General features: G+C 43.7%; 1 protein-coding gene across 12 annotated transcripts in view; it reads right to left on the bottom strand.

The window, feature by feature from the left end:
* ENOX1 (ecto-NOX disulfide-thiol exchanger 1) overlaps window positions 1–23,156 on the bottom strand; it is a 612,333-nt gene that overhangs the window by 160,735 nt on the left and 428,442 nt on the right. For all 12 annotated transcript variants that reach the window (XM_059902651.1, XM_059902650.1, XM_059902643.1 and 9 more), the window contains 2 exons: window positions 3,199–3,369; window positions 1,798–2,004 (listed from right to left, as the gene is read on the bottom strand). In XM_059902651.1, the coding sequence (XP_059758634.1) occupies window positions 1,798–2,004; window positions 3,199–3,369 (378 nt within the window). The remainder of the gene's footprint in view (window positions 1–1,797; window positions 2,005–3,198; window positions 3,370–23,156) is intronic.

Here is a 23,156-nt window from a genome sequence, read left to right as displayed (position 1 = left end):
TTGCCGGAGCTCTTAACACAGAAGCCGCAGCCTCCCTTCCTTCCTTCCTGCCCCTCCCAGTCAGCCTTTCAGATCTTCCCAGGACAATGCTGCAACCTTGCCAGGGCAGCCCAGGCAGAGCTGGGAGACCCCTGTGTACTCAGGCAGGTAGGCTGGAGGTGAGGCCTTTGCTGTGGGCTCCTTCTGATGCCAAGGGGTAGTCAGGCAGGGGCCCGGGTGAGAGCTTGAAAAAAATATAGCATCAAGGCATAAATCTGAAACTTTCATGTGCCTAAATTTGGAACTGTTCATCTTTGGCAATGTACTATGAGTTTTCTGATTGGGTCTAAACATTGTGTTATGTCAGTGTTGAAAAGCACCTCTGATTTACTGTAGCCCTTTCATTTAATCAGGTGGGGGTAAAGTCATAGTTGTATTGGTGGAGCTGTGATTAGAACCCAAATTCCCAGGGCAGGATTCCTTCTCTATCATCATCAGGATATTTGTGTTAAAAACCACCACTTACTGAATGGTTCCCATGTTGCACGTGCCCTGCTAGGCGCTTAATATCCCTTATTTTGATTCATTCCTCATAACAATCCGATGAGGTAGCACTATTACTATCTCGATTTTGCAGAAAAGAGAGGCTCAGAGAGAGGTTATCTTGCCTGAGACATGTGAAAGCCAGTGCCATACACTCAACAGAATCCCCAGTTGTCTAATAGATTACTCGGATGCTGTAGTTCAAGACTTTGTGAGAGAGATGAGCGTTGTATTTTTATTCGATGTTTTATCGTCCACCTCCATTCTGGAATACTTTCAGGTTTTCTTTTCCACTGTCAGGTTTTATTGGAATAAGGGTTTTAAAGTTCTCCAGGTCACTATCTAGCTCAGGAAAGTCTCTGCAGTGTTGGAGTAACCCCAAGGCTTCTGGGGTTTGCAAGACAACTTTACGGTAATAGGGGCTGACTGCAGAGTTAAGTAAACCTGGTAGTAATGTTCAGATTTTTTTTTCCCCTCTTCTTTTCCCACTTTTCCCCACTAGCTTTGCCTCTGGAAGAGGGACGTGATGTGCTGAGTGACAGACTGAAATATGCAGATGGAGACAGAGAGGGAATGACAGTGAGTTAAATCTAAAAAGACAACCTTCCAAAGCTACATTTCAATACCAGCTCTGCGATGCTTAGATTTGGCAAAGGCCTTGTTGACAGGCTCCATACATTTGCTCCAACACCCACAGGGTGGAAGGCAGGGGGAGGCTTAATTTCAACCTCTGTAAAAATTTCACTTATAAATGGCACCAGAGAAGCAGGGATGGTGGGGCGGGCTTAGCCAGGCCAAATGCACTAGCAACTGGGCGGTGATGCTGGGCCTCCTCCTCAGGCCCGAGGACCACTTTCTGCAAGGCACTCGTCTTGATCTGGTGCCCTGGTGTCTAGAAAGTGAACCACTTCTGAAAAACTGAAATTATGCTGAGAGAGGACTTTATTCCCCCAGAGAATTACATCCAATAATAATAATGGTCCTCAGTATTCATAATATTGCTTCTCATCTAAGAAGCACTTGAGAACATTAATTAGAAACTCAATGGAATTCCTAAAGCCTGGATGGTGGGACACCCTGTCTGCAGCAGGGAGGTGCGTTCACAGACTTAACAGGGAGCTTCTGGCAGCCTAAGGAAAGGGCAGAATTCCTCCTTCTCCAGCCCCAAACTGTGAGGACTTTTATTGTGCATTAAGGCAAAAGGGAATACGCTCATATTAACATAACAAAACATCACAAAGCGCCGAGAAAACCCCCTTATGTGATGCAAAGTACCAGAAAGGTAAATGGCTTTATCAACCATGAACTCCTCGGCAAAGCGAATGTGACAAAAATTCTTCTTGCTTTTCCGAATCGCTGTGATGTCACCGCACTGCTCAAAGACTTCTTGGATGATTTCCTCAGTGGCGTTTTCTGGTAATCCTCCGACAAACACGGTCTTACACCCGGGAGGTCGTTCTCTTGTGGAGGGAGGTGGAAGATCTGAGAATCACAACAAAACAGAGGGTTTTGCCTTTTAGTTATAGTTGCTTTTTTTTTTTTCTGGTTCACCTGGTGAAAGTCAAACTCGCAGACTAACTTTCTCCATTCTGAGTAATGATGGATTTCTAGAGTGATTTACACAGATGGCAGGCGGTCCTGGTTTTCAGTGCCTGTCCCCTCCTCCTCCCCACCTTTCTTTACTTTCTGTGTTCATTTCTACACAGAGTGGCTATGCTCGTCCGCGAACAGAGATAAAGCAAATGTTACCATAATTTCATTTCTCCTTCATAATACAGAGGCCCAGAAAATCGGAAAAAAAAAAAAAAAAAACACTTCATGAAGTACAAAGCATGATGAAATGAAAACATGATGAAAAACCGAGGCTTGTTATCTGCTTTGTCTTGTTGCGGGATAATGGAGCAGTAAGGCAGAACAGGGTGCAGAGCCTGAAAGCAGGCGCAGTACTTACTTGGCTGGGAAACACCAGGCCTGAAACCAACCCCTCCTTTTTTTTTTTTATTATTCACATTTAAATGAGCAAACTACTAAATCTGAGGGAGGCTGCATAAAGAGATAAAAAGCAATCTTCTGAAAAGTCCACTTTAAAAAGGCAACACTGATTAATATGAATAAAAAAAAATCCCAGCTATTTAAGCCCATAAATTTAGTATCAGAGGCTAAATGAAAAAAAAAAAAAAACTGCCCTATTTATTTCATCAAATGTATGTTTCCTTCAAGCGAACGCAGTCTGGTCCAGGAACTCTGAGATGCAGCCTCCCCGCTCCCCTCCACCACCAAACTGCTAACTGCCAAATTAATTCCGTTTTCCATCTAGCAAAATGCATTTCAGAGTTTCTCTCCCACATTTGTGAAGATGGATGGAAGTGTTCACATATTTCACACTCTGATCTGCAGCAAAAGCTAGACTTCGTTGCACGCAGAAAGGTTCTTAATGCTGGCTATTCACGCCAATCACCCATGCTCCCTTCGTGGTGTCAATTCAGCTCCTGGAATAGACACAGGGACCCACATATTTGTTTTAATCTAGAGACGAAGGACTTCTGTAGAATGATCCCCACTCTGTGTACCTAGGTGGGAGAACTTTGAGTCACATCTGAAAATGAATGCAATACCATATTAAAAAAGAAAGAAACTTAAATCGATGATCAAATACTTCTCACAGATATCACTTACTTGGGTTTTGGGGGAAAAGAGTACAGCTTTTGCAGTGGATTATTTCTTTGACGACAGCCACTTCTGTTGGCGGGGGAGGTACCAGCCCCAGGCCTGGTATCATTGGGTTAATAGGGGTGATCCCCGTCATCATGTTGAGGCCTGGATCAAAGCCTGGTACACAGATTGAGTCTGTAAAGTACACAAGATATCATTTTGGCTGGAGGATCTTAAATTAGTTTTTGTTGTTACTTTTGCTGTTTTCCTGCAAAGATGATTTGACTTTATGCTTCCTATGTTTTAGGAATTTCTCCTGGCGTAAATATAGCAATATAGAAAGCTGTTTCAGAAAGGTAAAGAGAAAATAAAAGATGAACTTAATGCTACATGGAAAGGAAGTTATATTATTTAAAATATTAACATGGCAGGACAGAACACAGCGTATTCAAGTGTAAAACCACGCACCATGAAGCTTTGCTGTGATTGTGAATGCGATTTTCTGTTTCTTAACTTCGATGTAGATGTGACTGCCTTATGACCCAGGATGTGGGAAGAATATCATTTAACACTGAAGTGCCCAATGAAAACAACTGTCAACCCGGTTTTATCAAAAGAGCCTTCTTACCCAAGTGACCTCGATTTAAGAAAGTTCAGTTTATATGTGCATATTTTATAATGATGCATTCAGGTCCAACCTAACCTATTCCCCCCAGGAAATAAAAAACAAAGAGTGATTATAATTACTAAGGCTGGGTTAGATACATGCGGGCATAAAATTAGCTATATACATTTCTGAGTTCTATTGGATAATCACACGTTCTTCCTATAATTCAATCAGCAAATAATTGACCATCCTTCTGAAATCTTTATTTGTTGTATAAAAAATACAAATTTATGCCCTGCATAAAAAATGGAAAGGCACAAAAAGGATGGGTTTTCCAATATAAACACTGAATTTTTTTTTTTTTTAATGGGATAATAAAGCAAGTCATTTCAAAGGTGATATACAGGGATTTTTTTTTTTTTTTTTTTTAATTAGTAAGACCTTTCTAAGAGTAGGGACTGCTAAGACATATTGAGTTTCTAGAGTAGCTGCAAGGGGATCCCTCTCCTGAGAATTTTTCTGTTTTCGGATAACATACTCTCACTGGTGGTGTGATACAAACATAAGCACAGATGCCCCCAGCAGTAGCCGTGGTGACCCTCCACTATAGTTCTCAGGGATGAAATTTCCTTCTCTTGTTTTCCTTTTCTCCCTATTATGCTAGATCATTCCCATTCTTCCCTCCCGCCCCCTCTCCTTTGTGGTTCTCAAGTCCAGCCAGCCCGTGCCTTAGGCCCCTGCATGGCCTCACCCTTTGCTTATCTGTGCTGAAAGGTCAGATAAGCCCAGCGGCAGGTGAAGTGACAACTATAGGCTTTGTTCACTAAGACTCTCCAGGGGATACAGAAGGACCAGCATGGACTTTTCCTTTCTAGGAAGAAGTTTATTATAGCTTTCCTCCAGCTGCTCTGGGTATTTCCATTCCTCTTCTGGGTTGAACAGAATAAGCAGGGTGATCCTGATTTATAAGCTCAAGAGGACTGCTGTCCCATTTATGAGGAAATCCATTTAATTTGACTGCATACCAGCCTTACTTCAGTAAAATGAGGTGGGGTTTTGGGTTTGTTTCTTGGTTTTGGCCTTTTTTAAGAAACCCTCAGTGTAAATGTCAAATAAGCATTCTCTTTCAAAGCAGTCACCCTGACATTCGAGGTACTTCTATAATTATGGTTCTCAGGTTCTTCTTCTCTCACACGGGGCTTTTGAGTGGACAATCTCTTGGAGCACTAGCCTCCTAGGACTCCAGGATTCTTCACTGATAATTGTTCAAAACAAAGTGAAGTACAAATGACATAAAAGTTTAGAAGTGACAGAGGCAGGACTCACACTTTGGTTATTCGTTTGAAATCTTCATCAAGTTTCACAGGTCTTATTCCCATTTCACAGCTAAAGTAATCGAGGCTTAAAGCAGTAAAGTAAAATTTCCAACATCACAAAGCAAACAAATGGCAGAGTCAGAACTAGGGTCCAGGTTCCGGATATAAAAACATCTCTTTTAACCACTTCGAAGTTTCCACCTAGAATGACCCAACTAGATCATTTACCTAATACATGCCACTACCACAAATGTACTCTACTCTTTAAAGCAAACCAAGACGTAGCCTTCTGATCCGGACACCAATTCTAAAGGAGAGCTCCAGAACAGAATGGCTTCCAAGGTCATCATCACTGAAATAACACATTGGCTTCTCAGGAGGATATATCAGAAATAGAAATACTGGTAATGGGAATACTGGCATGCTGATGCCTTTATTTAATCTCATTCCGTACATAAGATTGGTCTGTTCCTTTCCTGGCCTGGCCCTTACTATTGTTTGCCAACACAGGGTGATTTAAGGCTGAAACCACTCAGGACCACATGGGAGCTCCGTGAATTACAATAACCAGATGTTTCCCAAAATGAGACGAGAAGCCCAGTTCTTGTGTTCTCTTTTAGTTGTAGCAGACTTGTGTTTTCTTTTTTTTATATTATTTATTTATTTTAGTTTTTTGGCTGTGTTGGGTCTTCGTTTCTGTGCGAGGGCTTTCTCTAGTTGCGGCGAGTGGGGGCCACTCTTCATCGCGGTGCGCGGGCCTCTCACTGTCGCGGCCTCTCTTGTTGCGGAGCACAGGCTCCAGACGCGCAGACTCAGTAGTTGTGGCTCACGGGTCCAGTTGCTCTACGGCATGTGGGATCTTCCCAGACCAGGGCTCGAACCCGTGTTCCCTGCGTTGGCAGGCAGATTCTCAACCACTGCGTCACCAGGGAAGCCCTTGTGTTTTCTTTTTGAAGGCTGAATAAATAAATACATCTTCAGAAATGGGGACAAAAGATACTACTCTTGAGCAAAATATTTGAATACAGAGCAAGAGTTGCCTTGCTTTTTCTGAGACATTAATACAAACAGACTGTGGGGTTGAATGAAATCTGCATGGTGAGTATAGTAGCTTGAAAAGAGCTTAGCAAGGAATTAACACTTAAATTATGCTGAACATCAAAGGATCTGAGATTCAGTATTTGAGAGGAATAAGTGGGAAGGATTAGACTTTTTTTAAAAAAGTATGAACCCATTACTTTTTAACAATATATGAACAGATGAAAACTGTTTTTTCCAAGAGCACAGGAGGATCTCACCACGCGCCTGCCAGCAGCGTCTTCCGGATTCCACAGGGTAGAAGGAGTTTTTGACTGTGGCTGCTGCTAGGCTAGGGTCTGTGTCCCCAGCAGGAGACACCGCCACCCCAGCCTCTCCAGGAGGCTCTCCAAGGTCAGCAGAATGCAGCCTTTGAAGACCTTCAAGATGGCAGAGGAGTAAGCCGTGGAGATCACCTTCCTCCCCACAAATACATCAGAAATACATCTACACGTGGAACAACTCCTACAGAACACCTACTGAGCGCTGGCAGAAGACCTCAGACCTCCCAAAAGGCAAGAAACTCCCCACGTACCTGGGTAGGGCAAAAGAAAAAAGAAAAAAACAGAGACAAAAGAATAGGGATGGGCCCTGCACCAGTGGGAGGGAGCTGTGAAGGAGGAAAGGTTTCCACTCACTAGGAAGCCCCTTCGCGGGCGGAGACTGTGGGTGGCGGGGGGAAGCTTCGGAGCCACGGAGGAGAGCGCAGCCACAGGGGTGCGGAGGGCAAAGCGGAGAGATTCCCGCACGGAGGATCGATGCCGGCCAGCACTCACCAGCCCGAGAGGCTTGTCTGCTCACCCGCCGGGGTGGGCAGGGGCTGGGAGCTGAGGCTCAGGCTTCGGAGGTCGGATCGCAGGGAGAGGACTGGGGTTGGCTGCGTGAACACAGCCTGAAGGGGTTAGTGCGCCACAGCTAGCCGGGAGGGAGTCCGGGAAAAAGTCGGCAGCTGCCGAAGAGACAAGAGACTTTTTCTTGCCTCTTTGTTTCCTGGTGCGCGAGGAGAGGGGATTCAGAGCGCCGCTTAAAGAAGCTCCAGAGACGGGCGCGAGCCGCGGCTATCAGCGCGGACCCCCGAGACGGGCATGAAATGCTAAGGCTGCTGCTGCCGCCACCAAGAAGCCTGTGTGCGAGCACAGGTAACTATCCACACCGCCCCTCCCGGGAGCCTGTGCAGCCCGCCACTGCCAGGGTCCCGTGATCCAGGGACAACTTCCCCGGGAGATCGCACAGCGCGCCTCAGGCTGGTGCAATGTCACGCCAGCCTCTGTGGCCGCAGGCTCGCCCCGCATCCGTACCCCTCCCTCCCCCCGCCTGAGTGAGCCAGAGCCCCCTGATCAGCTGCTACTTTAACCCCATCCTGTCTGGGCGGGAACAGACGCCCTCAGGCGACCTATGCAGAGGCAGGCCCAAATCCAAAGCTGAACCCCAGGAGCTATGCGAACAAAGAAGAGAAAGGGAAATGTCTCCCAGCAGCCTCAGAAGCAGCGGATTAAATCTCCACAGTCAACTTGATGTACCCTGCATCTGTGGAATACCTGAATAGACAACAAATCATCCCAAAATTGAGGTGGTGGACTTTGTGTTATTTTGTCTGTATAGCTATGCTTTTACCATTTGTCCTAGGGTTCTGTCTGTCTGGTTTTTTTTTTTTTTTTTTGGTTTTTTTTTTCAGTATAGTTTTTTAGCACTTGTTATCATTGGTGGATTTGTTTTTTGGTTTGGTTGCTCTCTTCTTTCTTTTTTTCTTTAATTACTTTTTAATTTTCTTTTATTTTTAATAATTGTTTTTAAAATTTTTATTTTAATAACTTTTATTTTTTTTCCTTCTTTCTCCCTTTTCTTCTGAGCCATGTGGCTGACAGGGTCTTGGTGCTCCGGCTGGGTGTCAGGCCTGTGTCTCTGAGGTGGGAGAGCCAAGTTAAGGACACTGGTCCACCAGAGACCTCCTGGCTCCACATAATATCAAACGGCGAAAGCTCTCCCAGAGATCTCCAAGTCAACATTAAGACCCGGCTCCACTCAACGACCAGCAAGCTCCAGTGCTGGACACCTTATGCCAAACAACTAGCAAGACAGGAACACAACTCCACCCATTAGCAGAGAAGCTGCCTAAAATCATAATTAGGTCACAGACACCCCAAAACACACCACCGGACGCAGTCCTGCCAACCAGAAAGACAAGATTCAACCTCATCCACCAGAACACAGGTACCAGTCCCCTCCACCAGGAAGCCTACACAACCCACTGAACCAACCTTACTCACTGGGGTCAGACAAAAACAACAACAGAACTATGAACCTGCAGCTTGCGAAAAGGAGAGCCCAAACACAGTAAGATAAGCAAAATGAGAAGACAGAGAAATACACAGCAGATGAAGGAGCAAGGTAAAAACCCACCAAACCAAACAAATGAAGAGGAAATAGGCAGTCTACCTGAAAAAGAATTCAGAATAATGATAGTAAAGATGATCCAAAATCTTGGAAATAGAATGGAGAAAATACAAGAAAAGTTTAACAAGCACCTAGAAGAACTAAAGAGCAAAGAAACAATGATGCACAACACAATAAACGAAATTAAAAATTCTCTAGAAGGAATCAGTAGTAGAATAACTGAGGCAGAAGAATGGAAAAGTGACCTGGAAGATAAAATAGTGGAAATAGCTACTGCAGAGCAGAATAAAGCAAAAAGAATGTTGAGAACTGAGGACAGTCTCAGAGACCTCTGGGACAACATTAAACACACCAACATTTGAATTATAGGGGTCCCAGAAGAAGAAGAGAAAAAGAAAGGGACTGAGAAAATATTTGAAGAGAGTATAGTTGAAAACTTCCCTAATATAGGAAAGGAAATAGTCAACTCCAGGAAGCACAGACAGTCCCATACAGGATAAATCCAAGGAGAAACACACCAAGACACATATTAATCAAACTATCAAAAATTAAATACAAAGAAAAAATATTAAAAGCAGCAAGGGAAAAACAACAAATAACATACAAGGGAATCCCCACAAGGTTAACAGCTGATCTTTCAGCAGAAACTCTGCAAGCCAGAAGGGAGTGGCAGGACATATTTAAAATGATGAAAGGGAAAAACCTACAACCAAGATTACTCTACCCAGAAAGGATCTCGTTCAGATTTGACGGAGAAATTACAACTTTTACAGACGAGCAAAAGCTAAGAGAATTCAGCACCACCCAACCAGCTTTACAACAAATGCTAAAGAAACTTCTCTAGGCAGGAAACACAAGAGAAGGAAAAGACCTACAATAACAAACCCAAAACAGTTACGAAAATGGTAATAGAACATACATATCGATAACTACCTTAAAGGTAAATGGATTAAATGCTCAACCAAGAGACACAGACTGACTGAATGGATACAAAAACAAGACCCGTATATATGTTGTCTACAAGAGACCCACTTCAGACCCAGGGACACATACAGACTGAAAGTGAAGGGATGGAAAAAGACATTCCATGCAAATGGAAATCAAAAAAAAGCTGGAGTAGCAATTCTCATATCACACAAAACAGACTTTAAAATAAAGACTATTGCAAGAGACAAAGAAGGACACTACATAATGATCCAGGGATCAATCCAAGAAGAAGATATAACAATTGTAAATATTTATGCACCCAACATAGGAGCACCTCAATACATAAGGCAAATGCTAACAGCCATAAAAGGGGAAATTGATAGTAACACAATTATAGTAGGGGACTTTAACACCCCACTTTCACCAATATACAGATCATCCAAAATGAAAATAAATAAGAAACACAAGCTTTAAATGATACATTAAACAAGATGGACTTAATTGATATTTATAGGACATTCCATCCAAAAACAAGAGAATACACTTTCTTCTCAAGTGCTCATGGAACATTCTCCAGGACAGATCATATCTTGGGTCACAAATCAAGCCTTGGTAAATTTGAGAAAATTGAAATCATATCAAGTATCTTTTCTGACCACAACGCTATGAGACTAGATATCAATTACAGGAAAAAATCTGTAAAAAATACAAACACGTGGAGGCTAAACAATACACTACCAAATAACCAAGAGATCACTGAAGAAAGAGGAAATCAAAAAATACCTAGACACAAATGACAATGAAAATTGGGATGCAGCAAAAACTGGGATGCAGCAAAAGCAGTTTGCTTTATGGGATGCAGCAAAAGCAGTTTGCTTTATTGGATGCAGCAAAAGCAGCTCTAAGAGGGAAGTTTATAGCAATACAATCCTACCTCAAGAAACAAGAAACATCTCAAATAAACAACCTAACCTTATACCTAAAGGAATTAGAAAGAAGAATAGAAACCCCCTAAAATTAGCAGAAGGAAAGAACATAAAGATCAGATCAGAAATAAATGAAAAAGAAATGAAGGAAACAATGGCAAAGATCAATAAAACTAAAAGCTGGTTCTTTGAGAAGATAAACAAAATCGATAAACCATTAGCCAGACTCATCAAGAAAAAAAGGGAGAAGGCTCAAATCAACAGAATTAGAAATGAAAAAGGAGAAGTAACAACTGACTGCAGAAATACAAAGGATTGTGAGAGATTACTACAAGCAACTATATGCCAATAAAATGGACAACCTGGAAGAAATGGACAAATTCTTAGAAAAGCACAACCTTCCCGAGACTGAACCAGGAAGAAATAGAAAATATAAACAGACCAACCACAAGCACTGAAATTGAGCCTGTGATTAAAAATCTTCCAACAAACAAAAGCCCAGGACCAGACGGCTTCACAGGTGAATTCTATCAAACATTCAGAGAAGAGCTAACACCTATCCTTCTCAAACTCTTCCAAAATACAGCAGAGGGAGGAACACTCCCAACCTCTTTCTATGAGGCCACCATCACCAAGATACCAAAACCAAAGATGTCACAAAGAAAGAAAACTACAGGCCAATATCACTGATGAACATAGATGCAAATATCCTCCACAAAATACTAGCAAACAGAATCCAACGGCACATTAGAAGGATCATACACCATGATCAAGTGGGGTTTATCCCTGGAATGCAAGGATTCTTCAATATAAGCAAATCAATTAATGTGATACACCATATTAACAAACTGAAGGAGAAAAACCATATGATCATCTCAACAGATGCAGAAAAAGCTTTCGAGAAAATTCAACACCCATTTATGATAAAAATCCTCCAGAAAGTAGGCATAGAGGGAACTTACCTCAACATAATAAAGGCCATATATGACAATCCCACAGCCAACATTGGTTCTCAATGGTGAAAAACTGAAACTATTTCCTCTAAGATCAGGAACAAGACAAGGTTGCCCACTCTTACCACTTTTATTCAACAGAGTTTTGGAAGTTTTAGCCACAGCAATCAGAGAAGAAAAAGAAATGAAAGGAATCCCAATCGGAAAAGAAGAAGTAAAGCTGTCACTGTTTGCAGATGACATGATACTATACATAGAGAATCCTAAAGAAGCTACCAGAAAACTACTAGAGCTAATCAATGAATTTCATAAAGTAGCAGGATACAAAATTAATGCACAGAAATCTCTTGCATTCCTATACCCTAATGATGAAAAATCTGAAAGAGAAATTAAGGAAACACTCCCATTTACCATTGCAACAAAAAGAATAAAATACCTAGGAATAAACCTACCTAGGGAGAAAAAAGACCTCTATGCAGAAAACTATAAGACACTGATGAAGGAAATTAAAGATGATACAAACAGATGGAGAGCTATACCATGTTGTTGGATTGGAAGAATCAACATTGTGAAAATGACTATACTACCAAAAGCAATCTACAGATTCAATGCAATCCCTATCAAACTACCACTGGCATTTTTCAAAGAAGTAGAACAAAAAATTTCACAATTTGTATGGAAACATAAAAGACCCCAAATAGGCAAAGCAGTCTTGAGAAAGAAGAATGGAGCTGGAGGAATCAGGCTCCTGGACTTCAGACTATACTACAAAGCTGCAGTAATCAAGACAATATGGTACTTGCACAAAAACAGAAATATAGATCAATGGAACACGATAGAAAGCCCAGAGAGAAACCCACGGACATATGGTCACCTTATTTTTGATAAAGGAGGCAAGAATATACAATGGAGAAAAGACAGCCTCTTCAATAAGTGGTGCTGGGAAAACTGGACAGCTACATGTAAAAGAATGAAATTAGAACACTCCCTAACCGCATACAGAAAAATAAACTCAAAATGGATTAGAGACCTAAATGTAAGCCTGGACAGTAAAAAACTCTTAGAGGAAAACACAGGCAGAATACTCTTTGACATAAATCACAGCGAGATCTGTTTTGATCTACCTCCTAGAGAAATGGAAATAAAAACAACAGTAAACAAATGGGACCTACTGAAACTTAAAACGTTTTGCACAGCAAAGGAAACTGCAAACAAGATGAAAAGACAACCCTCAGAATGGGAGAAAATATTTGCAGATGAATCTATGGAGAAAGGATTAATCCCCAAAATATATAAACAGCTCATGCAGCTCAATATTAAAAAAACAAACAGCCCAATCCAAAAATGGGCAGAAGACCTAAATAGACATTTCTCCAAAGAAGACATACAGATGGCCAAGAAGCACATGAAAAGCTGCTCAGCATCACTAATTATTAGAGAAATGCAAATCAAAACTACAATGAGGTATCACCTCACACCAGTTAGAATGGGCATCATCAGAAAATCTACAAACAACAGATGCTGGAGAGGGTGTGGAGAAAAGGGAACCCTCTTGCACTGTTGGTGGGAATGTAAATTGATACAGCACTATGGAGAACAGTATGGAGGTTCCTTAGAAAACTAAAAATAAAACTACCATACAACCAGCAATCTCACTACTGGGCATATACACTGAGAAAACCATAATTCAAAAAGAGTCATGTACCACAATGTTCACTGCAGCTCTATTTACAATAGGCAGGACATGGAAGCAACCTAAGTGCCCATGGACAGGTGAATGGAAAAAGAAGATGTGGCACATTTATACAATGGAATATTACTCAGCCATAAAAAGAAACGAAATTGAGTTATTTGTAGTGAGGTGGATGGACCTAGAGTCTGTCATACAGAGTGAAGTAAGTCAGAAAGAGAAAAACAAATACTGTATGCTAACACATATGTATGGAATCTAAAAAAAAAAAAAAAAAAACAAATGGTTCTGAAGAACCTAGGGGCAGGACAGGAATAAAGACAGAGACGTAGAAAATGGACTTGAGGACACGGGGAGGGGGAAAGGTAAGCTGGGATGAAGTGAGAGAGTGGCATGGACACATATACACTACCAAATGTAAAATAGATAGCTAGTGGGAAGCAGCCACATAGCACAGGGAGATCAGCTCGGTGCTGTGTGACCACCTAGTGGGGTGGGATAGGGAGGGTGGGAGGGAGACGTAAGAGGGAGGGGATATGGGGATATATGTATACATACAGCTGATTCACTTTGTATAAAGCAGAAACTAACACACCATTGTAAAGCAATTATACTCCAATAAAGATGTTTAAAAAAAAAAAAAGGAGCACAGGAGCCTATTATGGACTAACGCATTAAAGCAAAGGCACAATTTTTGAAAGTCTGAGACACGTGCACCACATGACAAAGGTGAGGAGAGAATGTACATTCTCAGAGTCAGTTCCTTGTCTTGCTTAGAAAAGCTGCCCCCGTGAACTTGAGAGACAGTGAGCTCCAATTCCACTCAGGGAAAAGAGGGAGGAGGTGGAAATTGCAGGAAGAAAGAATCGAATTAAGCACATAATAGAACTTTCTTCTCGAAACTGTACTTAAACAAGAAGAAGTGTTACTTATTGCCAAGGCTGCGGCCCTGTCCAGCTCCTCTTTGTTTGGCTGGCTGCAAGCACAGAAGCAGTGAGGCCGAAGCTCAGCAAATGTTCTAGCTGTCTTTTCCCAACTGGACAAGACAGAAACAAACAAAAATCCTGTTGACTGATTCGCAGTCCAATGTTTTATCAATTAGATGAGCATCTATCAGAGGGCAGCCTGGGGTTTTGTGTTCAAGACTTTAGAGGTATGGCAGTTGAATTCATTCATTCATTCACTCATGCATTCGACATTTGCTGTGCATATACTATTACCAGGATCTGGAGTTACTGAGGTAACAGCTACATGTTCCCCACTTGGGGAAATCACAGGGTTTGAAGACAGCATAAAGGATGAGGACCAAACTCAGCAGAAGAGCTGAGAAATGTGAACAGAGGCTCAAAGGACTAAGAGTCATCTAGGAAGGGATCAGTCAGGGGGAGCCTGATAAGACAGGAGAATTCCAAACAATCATCCAAGGCTACAGCACAGTGAGCTTGTGTCAGTGTGGCCACAATGTCCTGAGGGGTCCTAGGAGGCAGATCAGAAGGGATCTTGCCGTTCAAGCTAGTGTGCCACCACTGGAGGGCAGCCACTGAAGGCCAGGTGTGCCCTGTGCCAGGCCACAGGCCCCGTGCCGTGCTACCCTCCATCCTTCCTGCTCTCTTGTCTGCTGCCCCTAGCGGTGGCTTGCCCCTTTTCTGCCCTTTCCAGGCAATGCCTTGGTAAAGAGTCTCGTATTTAAGGTGAGAACTAGATTCCATTTGAAAGAAAGGCAATAGAGGTCTGTCTCTGGTCAAGGCTGGACAGAACTAGGTTAGGTGTGGGCTGGGCTGAGGCTGAGGGGACAGAGGTAAGCTGTCAGTGCCAAGAACAAATGCGGCCCAGAAGGCAGGACACAGTGTTGCCAGAGAATAATAAGAGAAAAGAGGTGGGAGTCAGGCCAACTGGTAGCATTCTAGGTCTGGTGATGGGTAGAGATCGTTAGCAGCAGATAAAACGCAAGGCCAGCCCGGCCAGCTTTGCCAGGAGACTCCATTCGCAGGTCACAGGGCCTGAGCCACCCTGATCCACGGTTCTGACTCAGTCCAAGGGGAACTGGCACTTAGCAACCACACTGTGGGGTCACAGGTCAAGAAAAACTAGGCAGTCTAGCAGGTTACCTAATCTGGGACTCAGGCCGGAGAAGTAAGACAGGCTCCAGACACCAGAAGCGAGGGCTGGGGTTTGTAGAAGGAGCAAGACACCCTGGTAATCAGTCCTGGAGCACCGGGCAGAGCATGACCAGGTCAACCCAGCTGGATGCTGAGTCCCAGAAGCAGGGCTCTGGGATCCCCTTCCTCCTACCTGAGGGCCAGGTGGGACCTCAAGTCCAGGGAGATGCCATGCACGTGCGGGTCCCGGACCCAGGACTTGCACAGGCAGAGGCAGGCTAGAGGGGCTCGGACAACCATGCAGTAGCTCCTCTCCTTTCTTCAGAAGAATTATTGATTCAAAATATGATCTGTCAGGGGCTTCCCTGGTGGTGCAGTGGTTGAGAATCTGCCTGCCGATGCAGGGGACACGGGTTCGAGCCCTGGTCTTGGAAGATCTCACATGCCGCGGAGCAACTAGGCCCGTTAGCCACAACTACTGAGCCTGCGCGTCTGGAGCCTGTGCTCCGCAACAAGAGAGGCCGCGACAGTGAGAGGCCCGCGCACCACGATGAAGAGTGGCCCCCGCTTGCCGCAACTAGAGAAAGCCCTCGCACAGAAACGAAGACCCAACGCAGCCCAAAATATAATTAATTAATTAATTAATTAATTAATTTAAAAAAAAAAAGATCTGTCGTCCCTCGACAGAGAAACCACGTGATACTTGAGGACATTCTGTTTCCTGGGAGTTCAGGATGGGGAGACTGTCTTTCACAATGGTCTCCCGTTGCAACTGACAAGCTCTGCCCTTCTATAAGATCGGTTAAGTTCATGGACTATGAAGGTAACGCTTTTTCCATTCCATGTCCTCCTTTTCTTTAATATTCTTAAAAAATCATTTCATGATCAACAAAGGAAAGTAGTTTCTAAAAAGGTGATCTTCAAGTAAAAGGATGTGGGCACAGCTGGGTGACCACAAGGCTGGCTAGTTCCTTAACCTCTCTGGGCTTCAGTGTCTTCATCAGGTAAAGGTGAACATGAATACCAGACACGCTACATCCACAAAACGGGAGCATCAGAGAGGACAATCTGCAGGACAGCCGTCTATCGCGCCCAAGTCCGCAACCTGTAGTCAGGACCCTGGGTCTCCCACACACTGGCTGTGTGACCTCAGGAAATTTAACTAACCTTGCTAAGTCTCGTTTATAATATCTGTAAAATGGGGATAATCATATTTAAATCTTAATGTTCTTGGGTGGATTCAATAGGATTAAATAAAAACCCAAAGTGTTTAACAGAACGTCCAACACATGGTAAGTATGCAACTAATGGTAACAATTACATACAACATCAATATGTATTTTTACATCTATTTAATGTAACCTTATATAAGTATGTTATCAACATTGTCTACACATCAGAGATCATCATGGTGATGTATTTCATTTGACAAACAGTTGAGTGCCTACTAGGTGCTGGATGTTTTGCTAGGTACTTGGCCTGCAAAGACAAAGATATGAGTCCTCTCTTTGTGGAAGTAGCCGTCTAGTGGCAGAAACAACTAAACAGAAAATGACAATCACTACAGTGTGATGACACTTGTGGAACATTTAAATTAGATGTGCTATGGAAATACAGAGAAGGGGGGCATCAGAACCAGTCTGGGAGAGGGGGTGTCCTGGGTTAAACTGTGTCCCCTGAACGGGTATGTTGAGGTCCTAACTCCCCTGGTACCTGGGAATGTGACTTTATTTAGAAATGGGATCTTTGAGGATGTAATCAAGTTGAGGTCATACTTGGTTAGGGGGGGCCCCATCTAATAGGACTGGTGTCCTTATAAGAAGAAGAGAAGAGACACAGACAGACACACAGAGAGGACGGAGGTAGTGACTGGCGTGATGCAGCTGCAAGCCAAGGAACGCCGAGGACTGCTGACAGAAACCAGCAACTAGGAGAAAGGCGTGGGGCAGATTCTTCCTTAGATCCTTCAGGGAGACGACAGCCCTGCCAACACTGTGATCCCGACTTCTCGCCTCCACAACTGTGAGAGCAGACGTTTCTGCTTTAAGCCCTCCCAGCTTTTGGTACTTTGTTTTGACAGCCCCAGGAAACTAATACAGCCGGGCGGGGGTAACTGTCCCAGAAGGAACCCGGGAGGGCATGACAGCTGACCCGAGTCTTAAAAACGATGGCTTTTATATATGCAATGGGCATATAAAAAAGGTATCTCCACAATATCCTTATTGGGATCATAAACACAAAGATAGTTCTAAATATTCTCTTAGAAGAAATGTCCCAAATCGGTCCTCTGGAGGCAGAACTGCTCTTAGGTTCTCCCTCTGCGAAGAAGCAAACCTTGAAGACTGCCATATATTTGTCGAGAACAAAGCAACCACACAGATTATCAGTTAACATAATAGTGTGCTTTATACGATAAATGAATATCTACAAGCAGAGTCTCTACGAAAGCAAAACTGAAAATGCTGTTGTGATCTTTCCAAAGAGACCCAAAGGTGGAGAGGTATGTTTTCCGTTTAAACCCAGGATGTACATCCGAGGTGAGCTCCTGGAGCCCTGCTGTGCACACGTTATAAACAAAGACCTCATTCCATCAGTAAAGCCCTCTGTCCCCTTCCACGGGGGATGTGATGCTGGCAGCTGGAGGAATGTAGCCGTCAACAGCTATTTCAAGCACTGTTGACTTGAGTGAGGAAATCTGTGCCCATGTCTGAAAATATGACATGACACCACGTGAACAAGATTTTCAAAACTTCTGACCAAAACCGGTGCAGAGAAGAACTGACAGCTAGAAAGGGGTCTGACAGATCTTTCTAGCAACCTGTGCACAGGAACCAGATACATTTTGAGGGAGCTGGAGGTAAAAGCCCATCAAAGGTTCTGGGAAATTCATGCACGCTGGGGGCCGGGTGATTTGAATTCAGTGCCGGAGCAGTTTTTTTTACAGAGGCCTGAGCTGTCACACTCAAAGGAAGCGGCTTTGTGTCCCCTGGGCCTGCTGAAACACACCCTTCAGACACAATGGGCCGCACAGCTGAGGCATAAAAACCACGCTGGCAGTGCCGGCCAGGCGGGGAGTGGTTCACTTAGACAAGGAAGCAAAAGACACTGGGTGTTACTTCCAAGGTTGAAGGCGACTTGGGCATTTCCTAGTCCTACCCTCTTGATTTGGAGAGGAGAAAACTGAGGCCCAGAGAGGTTGAGTGACTTGCCCAAAGCGACACAGCTGGTTAGGAGTAAAGCTGAAATTGGAATCAAAAGTCCTGCGCTTCTTCACTGCGCATCTGCCGTCTCCAACGCCTCTCCATCTGCCTTCCTTGGGAGGCGTCTGGAGATAGCACATTCGCTAATGCCCAGGGTGGCCCATTCCATTTTCTAACAGTTTTCACAATGAGACAGTGACCCTTCCTGTGTTGACTCAGGACCTGACATCCTGTAGTTGAATCCGCTGTCCTTAGTCTGCACTCCTGAGCTGCTGCCCCAGGCCTAACTCTTTCTCCCACCTTTACTGGTCAAATCCATGAAGGAAGCTCACGGGAATACCCGCGTCTTCTCTCGGCCGCGCTCGGCACCCTGCTTCCCGCAGTCCTTCCACATGGGACGGTCCTCGAAGACCACCTTCTCTGAGGTCTGGGGTTGTCCCCAGAAACAGGCCACGCAGACGCCGACGCTCTGATCAGCAGTGCTCGCTCCCTTTCGGAATTCTGAACTCTGTGTCTTTTGCTGACTTGGTACATCGTGACTGAAAGACAGCGGTCACGTTCGAACACTTGCTCTGTGCCAGGCCTGTGTCGACAGCTTCACATCCTCTAGCGATGCGGGCCTTTCTGGCAGTCCCATCACGGAGTTGACATCACCGAACGGCCTCATTCAACTAGAACACACATGTCTTGTCTCCGCAGGATGCCATCGGGCAGCTCTGCAGTTGGCATTGTGAAATGAAATAGAAGATTTTGCGTCCTGCACTGAATTTTCCCCAGTCTGTCTTTTTAGGTTCTCCTCCTGTCTCGAATGTTCCCTCCCGGGCCTTCAATGTCTTGTACGACAGCGGGACGAGTCTCTCTGTAAGTTCCTGCCCCTTCCAAACCCCCAGCAAATTTCTCATTGCAGGTCACACTAAGCCACAGAAGGAGAGGAGATCCCCTTAGACAAATCCATCTAGACACCATCCCCCTAACGCTTATTTCTTCTGAACGCTTTGTTGTTGATTTCCACTTCGGAGGGCCATTGCCAAGTCCGCTGGCAAGCGGGGTTACCCCTACTTCCTGGAGTTGGAAGCTCGTGCTGAGTTCTTTTCCCTGCCCTGTGGCCTCCTGCACCCTCTCACTTGTTTCTATGTCTTGTCTGAATGTTCTCATGGCAAACTGTTGACAGTGAGCAGGGCATCCGTCTTGTTCCAGTGCTATCAGACACTCTTGAGCAGATGAAGTAACCTCAGGGTTTCCCTATTTCTTTTAATGGTACTTGCCCTTCCTCTCAGTTCCCAGTTTGAAACCTCTGTAGGCAAACACATCCAGGGTAGGCCTTTCAGACAGACCTACCCTTGAAAGGTTTTCTACGGCATCTTCTTTTTCCGCCCCACGGCTATTTAGATTCTCATTAGTTCTCATCCAGAGCACTGCAAAAGCCTCTTTGTGTGACCAGAAGTTTCTGTATCTTCTTCCCTCTTCTCCCACCCTTCCCTCCCCACACCCCCAGTCTCTCCCTGCAACCCCTTCTCACACCCCTGGACCTGGGATCAGCCAGCAATGCTCATGGGAGACCCACGAGAATAGGCCCTAATTGGGGTCTCTAAATTACTTCTTTCAAACTTCCTTTCACATCCCTATCTCATTAGCTGATGATTAATTTCCTCTCTGTACGATGTTATGTGACTTCGTACAGCAGGACTGTTACATAACGATAGGGAAAAAAGGACTGGATAGGCTCTTCGTGTTCTCTGCTTTGTCCTCACCGACAGGCTCGTGGCACAGGAGCAGAAACTACAGGCCAAACACTACTGAATCTTGAGAAATATTTTTGAATATTCAGTCAAGCACGTAAGAAGCACTCTTTAATTTTTAACCCATCTATTAATCCATTTATCTGCCTATCTTTCCAAGGAGTGGGGACACTCCAAGTGTATGTTGAAAGACTAGAGAATTTATGTCAACACGTTTCTTTCTGGCATTCAGTGCCTCTTCGCTCTGTAGAGCTGTTCCTCTTCTTTGAAGTCAGGGTAATAGCCTGGCGTCATACTGATATAAAGCCCGCTGTAGTCAGTGGTCATGACAGCAGAGGTGGTATTTCACAGCCTGTGAACGTCTTTATAGGGATCTTTCCTTTGAAACCTGCATCTTTCCAAGGCAATATACAGGGCCTAACCTTTTGATTTTATTTATCAACCTTGGTTTCAGTTTACAAAGGCATCTGGGAGATAGGTAACATCTCGTAAATTTAAACAGGAACAAAGGAAAATGTATTCAACGTTTAGCTTCAAAGAAAACATTCACATCATATTATTTTAAACAATTTATGTAGGTTTCAATTTAAACTTACTGTTTGAAGGGGTTGAAGGAACACAGAGTTGGTCTCTTTAAGTAAGATCAGTCCAGAGCTGTGGACTTGGAGAGAAAATTGAGCCTATTTTAAAAGTAAACACTTCATGCTCCTAAGGGAAACTGTGAATCGTGTGTTGCATTGAAATCATAGACTAATCTAACATTAATTTTTCTACTGTGTGAGCATCACCTTAACTCCTGGATCCAACACAGTCTCTGGCACCGGGTGTCACCCTCAAGAAATGTTTGTTAAATGAATGAAAGAAATTGCAAAATTCGCAGAATTGACAGAGTTCACACTAAAGGGACAAGACAATGTAATGCTTGGTTGTTGTTCAATCGTAGTGGCACTGCATAAATTCATGTAAGATTCTAGGGCAAATGATATCTGGTGTTCTTTCTGTTTAGCTTATTAACTGAACAATGAGAGCCATGAGGGTTTCTGCTAGCCATTCCTCTTGATATCATTGGGAAATGACATGATTGTTACTCACATGTGGCTGATACTGAGTCTGAGAGGCAGAGGTGTGAGGGGTGCTCGAGACCACAGAAAACACTGACGGGACAGGTCTCAGTGCTCGTCACTGGACCATCATACTCACCCTCCGGCCAGCTCGTGTCTGCAAAACACAGGCCTGATCCTAGAGGAATGGGGTGGAGAGGCAGGAGGGGGATACGGTACCACTGAAATTCATACAAAGTCAATCGGCTTGGGACCACTTGGAAAATTCAGGCCAGGAATGGATACTTTTATTAAAATTATTTATCATGGGTACAACTTACTTTCATGCCACAGGGGAATGCTATAATCTAACGGTGGCATAAGTGAAGAGCTACTTAATCAAAGCAAGCTGACAAAAGAGGTAAAATAAAAATTTTAACCCATCCACCGCTAAAATTTTACATAGGAAGCATAAACCATATTCAATAGACACTATCTTTGATTTTATATTATGGTCAATTAAGGGAAAAGTAAAGATGGAGAAAGTAAAGGAAATGTAGATTCTGGGTAGGAATGAGGAAATAAGGGGGCAAAGAGAGTTGAAGATGGAAAGAAAAGAGAAATCGGAGGGAAAGGCAGCAACAGACAGATGGAGGGACGGTCTGAGTCCTAAACTCCAGGGCAGGGTCACACTTCTGCCCCGCTGACCAGCCTCTCTGCTTCTCCATCCTTAATCTTCAAAAAAGAGGAATAAAAATACTACTTACCTTGATAGGGTGGTTGTGAGGCTTAAATAAATTAAAACACATAAAGGGCTTAAAAGAGTGCCAGGTACATAGGAAGTGCTCGATACATATTAGCTAACTACTTTAATGATGAGTATTATGTATATTTGTGTGTGTAGAACATGCATGTGTGTGCTACACTGTATACATGATACAATATTGCCTGAGTATCCTCTTTTTAAAAAAAGGCATATCTCAGTCCTCCGTTGCTTTCTAAGTTAAAGTTTTATTATCTATCCTAATTTCAAGAAGTAATTCTTTAGGTGGAAATCAGGAGGGTCTTCTAGGTAAACAACTGAGAGAGGCAGTGCTGTACAGTTTCCCCACAGGAGAAATTTCTCCGAGAGTTTAGTATCAGGAAAATACTCCTCCCTACCCCCCAAGGACCCAAGATGTTTTTCTGTGCCTGGAAATGAGAATTACAGAATTCAGTGCTATTTCCGCTCTGCTTTTTCTGCTAGGAATATTAGGTGTTATACCCAAACACACCATTCTGCTCTTCATATATCTGGCATATCTGTTTTCCCCTTAAACTTAGCTTTTCCCTTTGCAATCCTATTTTATTAACTTAAATGAACATATCTATGTTATTAAGCTTCTTTACACATACACATGCGCACACACGCATATCTTTTAAATAAATTAAAACTGAGCAGCACCAGACTTTAAAAATACTTTGTTACATCTGATGCTCTGGCCAGATTTAATTATTTACACGTTGGTGTGCATTTTAATTTAGAAAACACCAATGCCAAACCATACTCTCTGATAGCCTGCCATCTCTAGCGATATCCTGAGTAACCCCAGTGGCTGATTTTTTCAGAGAAGTAAACTAAGGTGGAATAATTTCACTAAGAAATGGCCATTTAAAACTAATTCAGCTTTTTGGGCTGAGCGTGGTATACTTTGAGGAACATTTCTTTTTTTTTTTTTTTTAATTTATTTATTTATTTTTGGCTGTGTTGGGTCCTAGTTTCTGTGCGAGGGCTTTCTCTAGTTGTGGCAAGCGGGGGCCACTCTTCATCGCGGTGCGCGGGCCTCTCACTATCGTGGCCTCTCTTCTTGCGGAGCACAGGTTCCAGACGCGCAGGCTCAGTAGTTGTGGCTCACAGGCCTAGTCGCTCCGCAGCATGTGGGATCCTCCCAGACCAGGGCTCGAACCCGCGTCCCCTGCATTAGCAGGCAGATTCTCAACCACTGCGCCACCAGGGAAGCCCCGAGGAACATTT

This window comes from Balaenoptera ricei, chromosome 18 (genome assembly GCF_028023285.1).
Source record: "Balaenoptera ricei isolate mBalRic1 chromosome 18, mBalRic1.hap2, whole genome shotgun sequence".
In the NCBI taxonomy this organism is placed as follows: Eukaryota; Metazoa; Chordata; class Mammalia; order Artiodactyla; family Balaenopteridae; genus Balaenoptera; species Balaenoptera ricei.
Note: the sequence above shows the minus strand (reverse complement) of the source record. Positions and strands in the feature narration are given on the sequence as shown.